We start from the raw sequence: 12,349 nt of genomic DNA, 5'->3' as shown, positions 1-12,349 counted from the left end.
GATTGGCGGTGGTGCGAGGTGGAGGCTCACGAAGATCGGGTGGTGAAGATGGCTATCGTGCACGGTTAGGGGCGCAATAGCTCTAGCTAGGTCTTCGAGCGAGATTTTTTAAAATCAAAATCGCCAGCTGAAATGATGTGGAGAAGTCTATGTGGCATGGCGGACACGTATCATGACTTGGTAGGGTCCACAAATATGGTACTTTTTGTTGGATTCGATACAAGTAGGCTATTGGTTAATGTACTGGGGAATGGGGATGGGTAGGATATAACGGATATGTAAGCTACTTCTATTGTATGTAGGGGGCGATATTGTTGTAGCCTGTTAGGGGACAACTTGTCTCTTATTTGGCACTTTTTGGAATAATAAATGTCAATTTAAAAAAAAAAATCATTATGCACTATGCCTTGCTAGTGCCGAGTCAGTAGACCATCTCCTACTTCATTTTCATTTTACGCATGAATTGTGGTACTTTGTCTTTTGTCTCTTTGGAGTGAGTTACGTTCTCCCATATCATATTGCTGATCATTTTGAGTCGTGGTGGTCTACCCTATTGGCCTTTTAGAGTAGGATATGTGGAGCTTGTTCTTAGCAGCCACAATTTGGCTTTTATATAAGACTGTTTAAGGGTTATGCAAGGAGTCCCGACTACCTATTTATTAAAGTGATAGCCCTTACTATTTCATGGGTGACAGCTCTTCCATCCTTTGCATTTGTTTTAGCGTATGACCTGTGGGAAGGTTGGAAGGAGGTTTATTTCAGCATGGAAATGAAGTATCTTGTATCTCAAAAATGGGAACCCCCGCCTATGGGCTTCTTAAGCTCAAGTTTGATGGCTCTAGCTTAGGAAACTTGGGGCCGAATGGATTTGTGGGGAGGGGGGATGGAAACAATAAGGGAATGTTGTTGGGGCACTTGCGGGCCCTATTGGGGTAGCGGATGCATCAGAAGCTAAGGTCCGTGCAGCTCACCAGGGTATCACATTGTTGGCATCGAAAGGCTTGGACAATGTGGTGACTGAAGGGAATTCCTTAAAAGTAATTAGATGGCTAAAAGGTTCCCAAAAGAATCCTTGGAGGTTTGATAGGTACTTTGACGAGATTTTGGATTGCTCTAGAGATTTGGCTTTATCATTCAAGAATGTTCGTCGATCAGCTAATGAGGTGGCGGATGGTTTGGCTAGATCGGGGGTGTTGAAAGAATCTTTGGCCCTTTTAGATTCTCTTCCCCATAAGTTCTTGTTTCTTTTTTCATCTATCTTGGTGTATTCTCTTATGTTTGTATCTTGAGCATCTCGATCTTCTTTTATCAATAAATTGGCGATCATTAAAAAAGGGAATATCAATATACAATATCTAGAGGCAAATTTTCTCTGTAGTTGTTCAGTGGGCATCAAACCTTTCTACTTTCAGTGAATTTTTGGTGACATCCTTCAATGAGTCTTGGGAGGATATTAGGCTGAGTTGTTTTCATTCTATGGCCCTCGTCCCTGATGGGACTCTCCTCCTTGGAGGTTAAAGTTGAACTTTGATAGCTTGTGTACTGGCAACTCAGGCCAGCTGGCATTTGAGGGCTCTTGAGGAATATTTGATACAGATGTGCTTTCGTCATTTTCGGATCCGATTGCGGAAAAGGATTCTAGTAAGGCGGAGGTTTAGACTCTCCTCAATGGGGATTCGATTCAATAATCGCTCCAGCTAGACAATGTTATCATCAAGGAGACTCCCTTGATATGTAGTCTGATGGATGAGAGATGGGGTTAGCTTTCCATGGAGATTTGCGGATGCTTTAGAAGTGGTTTTGGACATACTGGAGGGACTCGATATCAAGATTCATCATATCTGGCGATCGGCTACTATTCAGTAGGAAGACAGCCAGCTCTCATATATAGAGCCCACAATTTCTAATCTCATCAATAGAGACCATACGATATCAATCGTAAGTGGAGAGATCGAACACACATGGATATCATAAATTTTAATAGAGCAATAAGCACACGTGTAATCCATTCACATAGAATGTGGAATACCAGAAGTCAAACTATTGGCTTTCCATGTTACTCCACCTGTCCCTGCGGCATATGCAACCCACCAAACAACTTTTGAGAGCCAACCTACGTTCCTCCACCTATCCCGGCAGCACTCTAATCTCCGGTGGGCCACCTTTTGCCTCAGATTCCAGAGTGATTTCAACCTTGTCTTCTCTAGAAGGCCAGCCTCTTACAAATGCTTTTCCCTCTTTTTGCAGTGAGCACTTCCTGCAATAGCAACGCTTCCCAACATTATTGTAGCCACAATCCAAGCATTTCCAATCACTATCAAATTTGTACGAGGGGATATGCCTTCTGGTTCCTTCCACCCATCTTCCGAGGTTTCTCCTAACTCCGGAATCGAGCCTTCTCAAGAAAACATTCCCCTCCTCTTCACTCCACGGGGTTCTAAGGTAAGACCTTGGAGAGGACCATTGGGATCCGATAGGGCTTTTTCCTTGTCCTAATTGCTTTGTTTGGTTGCTAGTAAAAAAAAATCCATGGGATTTTTTTGGAAGAATTAGTGGTGACATCAGCTTTTCCTTGGAAGTCTCCCATGTAATTTTCTAGGGAATGGTGCTCTCTCTTCCCTCTCTCTCCACTCATAACGACACCCTTGTCTAATAAATGCTTGTCCCCTCCCTTGTCTCCTCCCTCATTCCACAAAAATCCAATGGAATTTTTGTTACTAGCAACCAAACGAAGCAAATAAGATCAAGGATCTTCTGCAGCAAACCCTGGACAATCCTAATGTTTGGAAAGACTCATAGGCATAGTATCCTGATTCAACAATATCTAGATAAATCTCCTTCAAGCTTTCAATCCTAAAGCTACAACTACAGTTAACCGTACCCATGGGATCACCCAAGCAGAGATCCCCTGGGGAAAAACCCAGGCGGCGACCGTAATACTCCTTTATGGTCATTTTGCATCCGAGCAATCTCAAGACCTAGAAGAAACTTCCTGCTACTGTGCTTCCTAAGCTTCGAGCTTGTTTCCCTTAATGAGATCATTTTCTTCTTCATCTCCAAGTTTGATATCCTCTCTCTTTTCAAAAAGCAAAACCATTGACACCCATATCACCCATCCCTCTACAAATTGTTTATCATCCTTTGTTTCTCCCAATTAATCTGTTAATTGAAAGCAAGGGTTTGAATGACAACTTTAGGACAGAATGTGGCAATTACAGGGGTATGACTGCTCTGTGTTTTATATCTCAATTGGAGATGAGGCATCTATTCAAACCGAGAGTCTATTGCTTTGGAAACAAGGCTTGGAGCTCTCCACTATCTGTTAACTGAATCTAGTTGAATCAAGCCTATGTTCATTGGAGCTAAAGACCAGTCCTCTAATTGACAGACTGTAGTTTCCAATTTTGGTGGAAATTACAACTGATTGGAAAAATACCGCTAAGGTTTTAATCGAAGTTGAAGGTGATACTTCTTTGAATTGGGGAGAATTCAGCCACTCTTAAAGAAATTTTAGCATTTGACAGTTGAGCATTCACTATTTCAGATTTCTGAACCTAGTGACATAACTACCGTGAATTTGAAAACCATTCCTTGGACTGAGCAAGGCACAGTACACCTGCCCACCTTTCCTCCTGCTTGCCCTTCATCAAATGTGCATTTCTCCCAAGAGTCTCTAGGACTGTAATTAGTAAGTGGTTACTGATGGGATTTGGAAGTTTTTTATGCAGAATTTAATGAGAAAGAAATGCATTAAATTTAGGGGCAAGGCCAAAGTTTGAGTGGTTAGGAAACAGAGCATTGAGGTACCTGGACCTAGCTTACCCGTCCCAATTTAGTTTTTAATGGATTACAATTTTATTAGGGAAGTGATATATTCGCTCCCTTTTTTTAATTAGTGCAGCCACCTCTAGTGTATTTATGACTACTCTTTTATGCTGGACGTGACTGTCACAAGTTAAACAAAGGGGGCGAATATATCATTTCCCTTTTATTAATATGGTTGTAACCATGGATTACATTAATGGGGCAGAAATTACATCCTTTCACTAGTTGGGTAGCATCTATATACCCCCCTAACCCACGCAACCCACCCCCCCCCCCCCCCCCCCCCTCTCCCCGCGGGCGTTCTACAGCCTCTACCCTCAAAATCTTTAACAGAAAAGTGTTGCCTTGTCTAAAAAGAACCATTGGTCACTGTTTAGACATGCCACAGGAGCACTAGCTCGACATATGTTTAATACCATCTCTGATCCCTGTAATTTCCTCCACATAGTAAACTCCTGGCTGATTGCTCAGTGGGTGATTATGGCTGGTAATCCTCTCAATAAAATCTCCAGCATTACTTGCATCCTAGATTATATTTTGTTTTTGAAAGATATCCTAAATGATAGTTTTGGACAATTAATAATTCGGGTAGAGTCTTTAGCATAAGACACAAAGGTCATTGAGGATTAGGCTCACTCCCAGTTGACCTACCCAAAAAGGAACTGCAGTGACGTTATGTGAGCACCTGTGCTTTTCCATCACTTCTTTAGTTTTTTTGTAGAAAATGCTGGAGAAAAACACTATAGGATTTCTTCCATTAGTTTGCAATGATCAGAAGATTGGGATTAGTTTGTTAATTTCCTTGTAATAATCCATGGGACTTGTTTGGGTTTTGTAATCATTGGGACCTCCTCGGTCTCTGTTTGCATTAATGAATGCTCTTTACCTCAACTCAACTCAACTCAACAAAAAAAATGGTCGGCTAAATGCATGGTCGGCTAAATGCATGGTCTTTAACATTCAAAAAAATAAAAATCCATCGGGCTTGTTTTAACACAATCATATTCCCAGTGATATGCGAAGTTGATATTAAGCTTTTACAGGAAATTCAGTATCGCGGTTTAGAAAAAATGTCTGACCGTGTATCTCCAAAATTCAAACCCATAGAAAAACTAGTTTAGCAACTGTTGAATCTCCTTACCTTCTTCAGTCACAACCCCCAGCTAAACATCTTGTTCATAACATTTCATTTCTTCACCATCATACTCAGAGGTGTCATGTTTCTGGTTTTATTTACTTGTAAGCTGTAAATCTTTCCTTGTCTGATATATTTGGTGTTTGCCCTTTGGTTTTATTTATTCCACATGTTTACTTACTGATGCCTTTGCTATTTACAGGTGCTTCCCATGACGAGGATGATGCGATTGGCTCTGTGTTGCCGGCAAGTGAAACTGTAAGCAATCCCTCGGACGCAAACAACAAATTACATCCCCTAAACCCTCCAACCAGTGAAGCTTTAAGGAATCCCTTGGATACAATCAGTGAATTACAACCTCGGATCTCTCCAAGCAGTGAAGCTGTAAGAAATCCCTCGGACTCCCACAGTGAAATACAACCTTCAATCTCTTCGGCAGCTCAAAACACATCCATTTCTACATCTGATATCAATCCACGTGTAGTAGAACCACATCATTCTAGGATTTTCACTGGGACCCGAATCATTTCCTCCATCTCAGCTTCTGAGAATATCCGACTTATTTGTTCTGCCATCATAGCTCTTTTGGTAGTTATATCAACTCATAGTAATCCTCTTGGCAGTAACATCATAAGAAACGTAGTTGCCTACAGGCCACTTTATCTGGTATTGTTGACTGATGTAACCATTGTGCTTGGGATACTATTGGGAAGCCGAGGAGCTTATGACATGGGCAAAGGAGCTCGAAAAACAGGTAATGACGAATATGGTTGGGCAGATAGTTTAGTTAAAGCACTGGAGGTGGGATTGGTGTTGCAGAAAGCCATGAATGCAGCTTTCATGGATTGCAGTGTCTATGCAGTACTACTCATCTGTGCCCTTTTTCTGAGGCAGTATTGGTTTTAATTATCACTTGCCCTAGCGGAATCGAAATGGGCAGGATTTTTGTTTGTTTTAGAAGAGTCGAAGGCTTATAATTCCTGTACTGTGTCCTGTCAAAGCAAACGGTTATTTTTTCCCTGCAATGTGTAATAGAGCGAAGAAACAAAATGTTCTTTTGTATTATCCATAATGTGATCTGATTGAGTGATTCCTTCATACCGTCTTCTCTTCATATCTTACTCCAGTTCTCTTGCATCTGAAAAGAAATCTTTGGCCTCTCCTGTGAGCTTTTAAAGCCCCAAATTCAGCTTTGGAACAGTTTGTGTCCAGATGAATCTGCATTGCCTGCTATTGATTGTTAAAAAATCAGCCAAATCTGTTTGAGATGAGATCAAACACGGAGATGAAAGATAGTTGGATTCAAGAATGAGGGTACGAAAACCATAGTTTCAGAACTCTCCCGCCTCATCGACTCGCCCGAGTGAACTCCTTTTTAGATTGGTCGTGTTCCTTTCCAAGTCCGCATTTTTGCCTGCAAAGTCATAATCAAAACTCCTTTGGCTCTGCCGAGTTACAACTGCGTCAACCGACTAGTCATTTGCATCAACTTGAACAGAACTCCTTTGACTACCACGAGTTATAACTGCCTAGATGTAGTCATTTGCATCAACCAAGTACTTGAGTGCGCCATGTAGAGTGTACTAGGATTTGCTTTGGGCATGTTTTGAAACACTGAGCCAAACACACATGGAAAGAAGTCATGCATGATGTTGTGGCTTGTTAGATCAAATATGTTCTGCAATTTATTTTCTTTACGCAAACAAGAGGGAAAAGGCACTAGTTTCCCTTTTCCATTTTTTTTATAAAAAAAACCCATTTACATCCAAGGTTTAAAATTTCGGTTTCGGTACCAGTTTCGGACCTTGAAATTTTGAAATTTCGGTTGAAATCTGGTACAAAACCCGAAACTAATATTTTATTCAATATTAACTTTCGGTCGAAAATTCGGTGAAATATTAATATTAAAAAAACAGATTTTTTGGCAAATTTCGGAAAACCCGAAATTTCGGCCGAAATAAATGACCGTTTCGGTTTTTATCGATTTTGGTATCGGTCTCGAAATTTAAAACCATGTTTACATCACACAACATGGCCTTATTCATTTAATTCATCCTTGATGGCTGTCCCATCTCTCCCAATTACGTGTGTGACCTAGAAATCAGCCCCTTCATTTTCTTGTGAAGGGCTAAGATTAAAAAAAACACATTTGTTTAACTGAGATTAATCTCGACCTTTCACAAGAAAGGGAAATTCTGATTTCTGGGTTAGTGAATCTGGATCATATTTAAAACCATTTGTTTCAAAATTTAATATAGTGAAGGGTGCCATTATCAAACCAAATAGTAATCCAAGCTTGAAACTCCATTGGTCTAATGAATGGTGGAACGTGCAGTCCACCCCTCACTACATTACAAACGCATGTTTCACATTTGAAATCTTACATGTGAGAATGACCGTTATTGTTGCACTAAATTCCTGGCAGTACAACCAACCAAACATCCTGAGAGAGAGAGAGAGAGAGAGAGAGAGAGAGAGAGAGAGAGAGAGAGAGATTTTGTCAAAGGCAAGAAGCGGGTTTTAAGGGAATGCCCCCCAGCTTTCCCATCTGAATCCATCATTCTGTTATGTTATCCAAAGGAAAAGGAAATCCTTTCCACAGGTACAGATCATGATCTGATATTGGTTCTTCTTCCAAATCAAGATCATGGTCTAATCCTCTTTTTATTACAGTAACATCTCTGCCTCTCTATCTCTCTATTTATATTTTTCTTCTGAAGAATTACACTTCTATTTGGGAGATTTCTGGTTCTGGATTCTTAACCATTAAACCCAACAATCGTGAAATCCATGGCGGCGAAGAGAACCCTCAAACAAATAATCCAAAATAAATTGGGTACATTCCCTGCTGCATTGATCTATATTGTTTTAGAGTGGATGTTAATTATTTTGCTATTTATTGATGGATTACTTGCTTTCACGGCCAATGAGTTTGCTCGATATTTTGGCTTGAAAATCCCTTGTTTGCTCTGCACTAGGATTGATCATGTCCTCGTCCGAAGGGACCCCGATTTCTACTATAATGACTCCATCTGCCAAGATCACAAAAAAGATGTCTCATCCCTTGTGCATTGCCATATTCATGGCAAACTTTCCGATGCCAGGCACATGTGCAAGGGTTGTCTCATGTCATTCTCAATGGAAAACAGATCTAATTCCGATCCCAATCGATCTCTGGCCGAGATTGTAGGCAGCAATCTTGACAATTCCATTAAGGAAGATAGGAGAATTGGGGTTAAAACACTTCTTAATGAGGATGATGGAGAATTTCCCCTAGAGAAAAGTAGTATTCGTCAGTGTTTTTGTTGTAATGAGCCTATGAGGAGTAGATCTTCGTACATGAAGGGGCCTGTTCAGATGCTATCTGATGGAAGCGAGGTTCCTGAAACTTTGGTCCCTTCTAATGTGGCAATTGATAGAGAATCCTATTTGATAATGAGAAATGAGGAATCACTTGGGTTTGATCCGCTGTCTCATATCAATTATAGGGAGTTGAGGTTAACATCGGACACTGAATCGGAGATTGTAGATGAAGATGAAGGTTCGAGCGCGATAGCTTCAGACAATGAGGCCTACAAGGATGAGGTAATCGATCGAGAGTCGAAAAAAATGGTGGAAAGCCTTGAAAAGATCAAACCTGAAACTCCGATTATGGTATCAGAAGAGCAATTGCTTCTCTTAGAACCACAAGATCTCTCATTGAGGGAAGGTTTCCCACACAAGCGACTCGAAGCTCTGGATGGAAGCACAGGTCTGATGTTGTCAGATTCGAATGTCGAAGAGTCGAAGGTTCTCGGGGGAGGACAATACAGAGATCCTTCACGGCAGCCTTCGGATAATGAAACCAGTTCTGGAATTGCAGATGGATTGATGAATCATGGTGAGTTCAAGGTGCTTCATTTTGAAATTCAGTTTCCTTCTTTTATTTGTTTCGTTCTATGTTGCATTAGTACAGGTACTAGTGTCAGAATCATACACGGGTACCGAGTTTTGCATTTGGCTAACCTGAGAAAAAGAATTTCTGGATTCACCATACATTTTAATCAATTCTAATTCTAATTCTTTTGCATGATAATATGGTTATAACATTTAATATATAGAAAAATTTGGTAGGTTAAGTAAATATAAAGTTTGATTTTCATATAAAGTACTTACTATTAGAATAGATAAAACCTATTATAATTGTGATTTTTTTATAGTAATTAGAAAAAATTAGATAAAAGAGATCTAAGTATTGCAGTGAATCTTAAAGTATGGGATTCGACACATGTCCGACATACCGCCTATTCAAAAGAGTCCATGTAACATTAGTTTAGTTAATGTTGTGCATGGAGTGTATTTTGTAGCGCTTGTCCTCCTGCATCAAGTCAATCTTTTAGGCTTGGCTTCATCCAGGAAGCAAAGCTTCTACGACGAGTCGCTTCTCCCCTTCTCCACTCTCTGGTGGAGAAAGCTATTCGAGCTTTCGGGTGAGCTGTGCTTACACTCAGTGTTGGAATCTGACACAGGTACCGAGTGTCGGATTTGGCTAACCTCGGAAAAAAGGATTAATGAATATATTTTAATCAATTCTAATTCTAATTCTTTTGCATGATTGGTTATAACATGTAATATATTGAGAATTTTGGTAGGTTAAGAAACTATAATATTTTTTCCATATAAAATTCTTACTATTAGAATAAATAGAGGGCAATGATTTTTTCGAGAAATTATATGGTGTAGGCCCTTATAGTCCTTTATTTTTCAAAAAGTGTTGTACGGACCCACTATAGGATGATCCAAACCATCCATGTGATGGGCCACAACGTAAATAGGTTGTGCCCAAAAAATTATTTCTATAGGATGATCCCAGCCCTTCGATCTATAGAGGAACTGTATAATGTGGAAACTTCTATAGATCGGATGGCTAGGATCATCCTATAGAAATGATTTTTGGGGACCAATCTAATCACGTAGGTTTGGATCATCCTATGATGTGGCCCGTACAATACCTTTTGAAAAATAAGGGACTATAAGGGCTTACACCAGATAAAACCTCGCTGTTTTTAACCCCCAACAAACACCCCCCTCCCCCCCGGGCGCCCCCCGGCGTAGGATAATGCGTCCCCCTTTTAACATGAGTTGACGTCAAAAAACGTTAAAGTCTGCCCACAATTCACGTTAAAAGGGGGTTCATTATCGTACGGGGGGCGAAAAAATAATCTCCCTAGACAAAACTCGAAAACTCTATGATAATTGTAATTTTTTTTAGTAGTAACTAGAGAAAATAGATAAAAGAGATCTAGAAGTATCGCAGTGAATCTTAAAGTATGGGAATCCACATGGGTACATCGCTCATTCATAAGAATCCATGTAACATAGATTTAGTTGTTGTGCATGGACTGTATTTTGTAGCAGCTAATGGTGATACAAAGGCAGCAGACGCTTCTAAGGCTTCTACTACTAGTAGTGCTTCTGGTCTAGAGTCGTTGAAGGAAAGCATCATGGGGAAAGTACAAGGAGAGAGCTTATTGCATAGACTAAAGAGACAGGTTCGTTTGGACCGCAAGTCTTTGATCGCTTTGTGCACGGAACTCGACCAAGAAAGAAGTGCTTCTGAGATTGCAGCAAATGAGGCAATGGCAATGATCACTCGGCTCCAGGAGGAGAAGTCGGCTGTGCAAATGGAGGCCTTGCAATACCAGAGAATGATGGAGGAACAGGCGGAGTATGACCAAGAAGCTCTTCAAGTTATGAAGAGGCTACTTCTAAACAGAGAGAAGGAAATGAAGCTTTTGGAGGAAGAAGTTGAGGTTTACAGAGAGAGATTTGAATGTGAATTTGAGAAAGATGAAGGCGCCGAAGGCACTGAGTATGTGGGCACTGTGTTGCAAGATAATGAGGGATATAAGGAACTCATTAATAAGAATCTACAAAAGCTGAAATCTCGCTCCCATTCGTTCAGCGGCATGAAATCAGAGCGTCGTGCTTTCTTTTAACCTCATAAGTACAAGAGTGAAAGGATGGATACATGAGCTTAATTATGATCAAGATGGGTTATAATTTCAAGTGAGAAAACAGGAGCTTTTGTTGAATCTTTGTTAAGACTTTGTGGGTGAGATGCTTATACCATGCTAGAAGTTCCTATGAGAACAACTCTGCATGGTGGAATTCTTTGAATTCGGGCACAGCAAAAATTGAAAACCATGCAATTCAATCACTCCAAAAAAATAGCACAGGGATTCAAGTTCTTGAGGAGGGCATTGGAGAATGTATCTTGTTCTGCTCATGAAGGCATTTTTCCTCCTTTTGTCTCCATATTAGAATTTATTTTGGAATGATAAACAAAAACAAATAGAAGTCGATCTTTTGAATTCTTGTCCTATTTTCTCTTCACTTTGCATTATAATTCCAGTTTTCTTCCGACTCATTTATGTAGAATGCTGAGCACAGAAACTGAATCTTTCCTAAATTCAGATTTGCTCCTGTTGTAGTTTATTTACTTACTAATTCGTAGGTTTTATGGACATTCAGGGCCATCATCTTCTGGTAGAATTGCATTGTCTATATGGATCTCTGCTTTAATGTGCCAGATTGGGTCGATCAGCAGCCGAAGAAACAGACATCCCTTGAATATATATTCTTGACATTATGGGCATGTTTGGAAATCATGAAAAATTATTCCATGGTATTTCATTGGCCCAATTTGAAGGAGGAGCTGAGGAGGGAGGAGAGAGACTTGATAGGGCAGAGGTGGAGAGACTTAGAGAGCATGAGAAATAGCTAGAAAACAATGGAAAAATTACACCACTTCAAATTGGGTTTTTTCCCTTGTTTGTAAGGCGCTTTTCATGCTCCCCTCATTCCCATCCTCTCAAGTCTCTCGCTCTCCGACCATCTCTCACAACTGGCCTCATTAATATCCAATGGAATATTTTTTTGCATGGTTGCCAAACATGCCCTATGTGTAAGGATTGCTTGGTTACAATGGCAATATGTCAGTTCACTCTTTGGTTAACCAATATACAAGGGAAAGCTAGCAAACCCAGTGGGGATGGAATTGATCCAAAATAATATAATTTCGTAGAAAACAATAGAAATAGACTAGAAGTAATATGAACTGGCAAAGATATGAACACATGTAATTAGAGTTTGTTATATTGAAATATTCCTATGAAAACAAATATTCTGTCCTTTTGAAGATCTTGAACTCGAGACTGAAAATCCTATGGAATGGTCTTGTCATCTAACTGCCAAAGGAGAAGAATTTTGTGAATGTGCTGAAAAGCTGAAACCCGAAGCTAAAGATTTCACATTAACAGCTGGTTGCAGCGTATGACATAAAAACTCTGATATAAAAACAGTGGAGAGAAATATCCATATAAGTAGAGACAAAAAAAAAAAAGTGAT

At 40.0% G+C, this 12,349-nt stretch overlaps 2 protein-coding genes across 4 annotated transcripts in view; both read left to right on the top strand.

Annotated features, from left to right (window-relative positions):
* The window catches only part of LOC143887075 (uncharacterized), a 33,822-nt gene extending 27,764 nt beyond the window's left edge, over window positions 1–6,058 (top strand). The window contains exon 2 of the mRNA XM_077391187.1: window positions 5,163–6,058. Coding sequence (XP_077247302.1) covers window positions 5,163–5,866 — 704 coding nt within the window. The 3' untranslated portion in view covers window positions 5,867–6,058. The remainder of the gene's footprint in view (window positions 1–5,162) is intronic.
* Window positions 6,059–7,411: 1,353 nt separating this feature from the next.
* LOC143887074 (putative myosin-binding protein 5) lies at window positions 7,412–11,322 on the top strand. 3 transcript variants are annotated; one of them, XM_077391184.1, is made up of 2 exons: window positions 7,412–8,840; window positions 10,328–11,322. In XM_077391184.1, the coding sequence occupies exons 1-2, from the start codon at window positions 7,751–7,753 to the stop codon at window positions 10,936–10,938; spliced, it is 1,701 nt and encodes a 566-aa protein (XP_077247299.1). In that variant the 5' UTR covers window positions 7,412–7,750; the 3' UTR covers window positions 10,939–11,322. The 3 variants fall into 3 exon arrangements, with proteins under 3 accessions (XP_077247299.1, XP_077247301.1, XP_077247300.1); XM_077391186.1 differs by having other exon boundaries at window positions 7,413–8,840; window positions 10,358–11,322; XM_077391185.1 differs by having other exon boundaries at window positions 7,413–8,840; window positions 10,355–11,322.
* The last annotated feature ends 1,027 nt before the right edge of the window (window positions 11,323–12,349 follow it).

This window comes from Tasmannia lanceolata, unplaced genomic scaffold (genome assembly GCF_043159265.1).
Source record: "Tasmannia lanceolata isolate RefF3 unplaced genomic scaffold, GAP_Taslan_0.1 ptg000012l, whole genome shotgun sequence".
Taxonomy (NCBI): domain Eukaryota; kingdom Viridiplantae; phylum Streptophyta; class Magnoliopsida; order Canellales; family Winteraceae; genus Tasmannia; species Tasmannia lanceolata.
The sequence above is the reverse complement of the archived record's forward strand: the minus strand, read 5'-3'. Positions and strand labels throughout refer to the sequence as shown.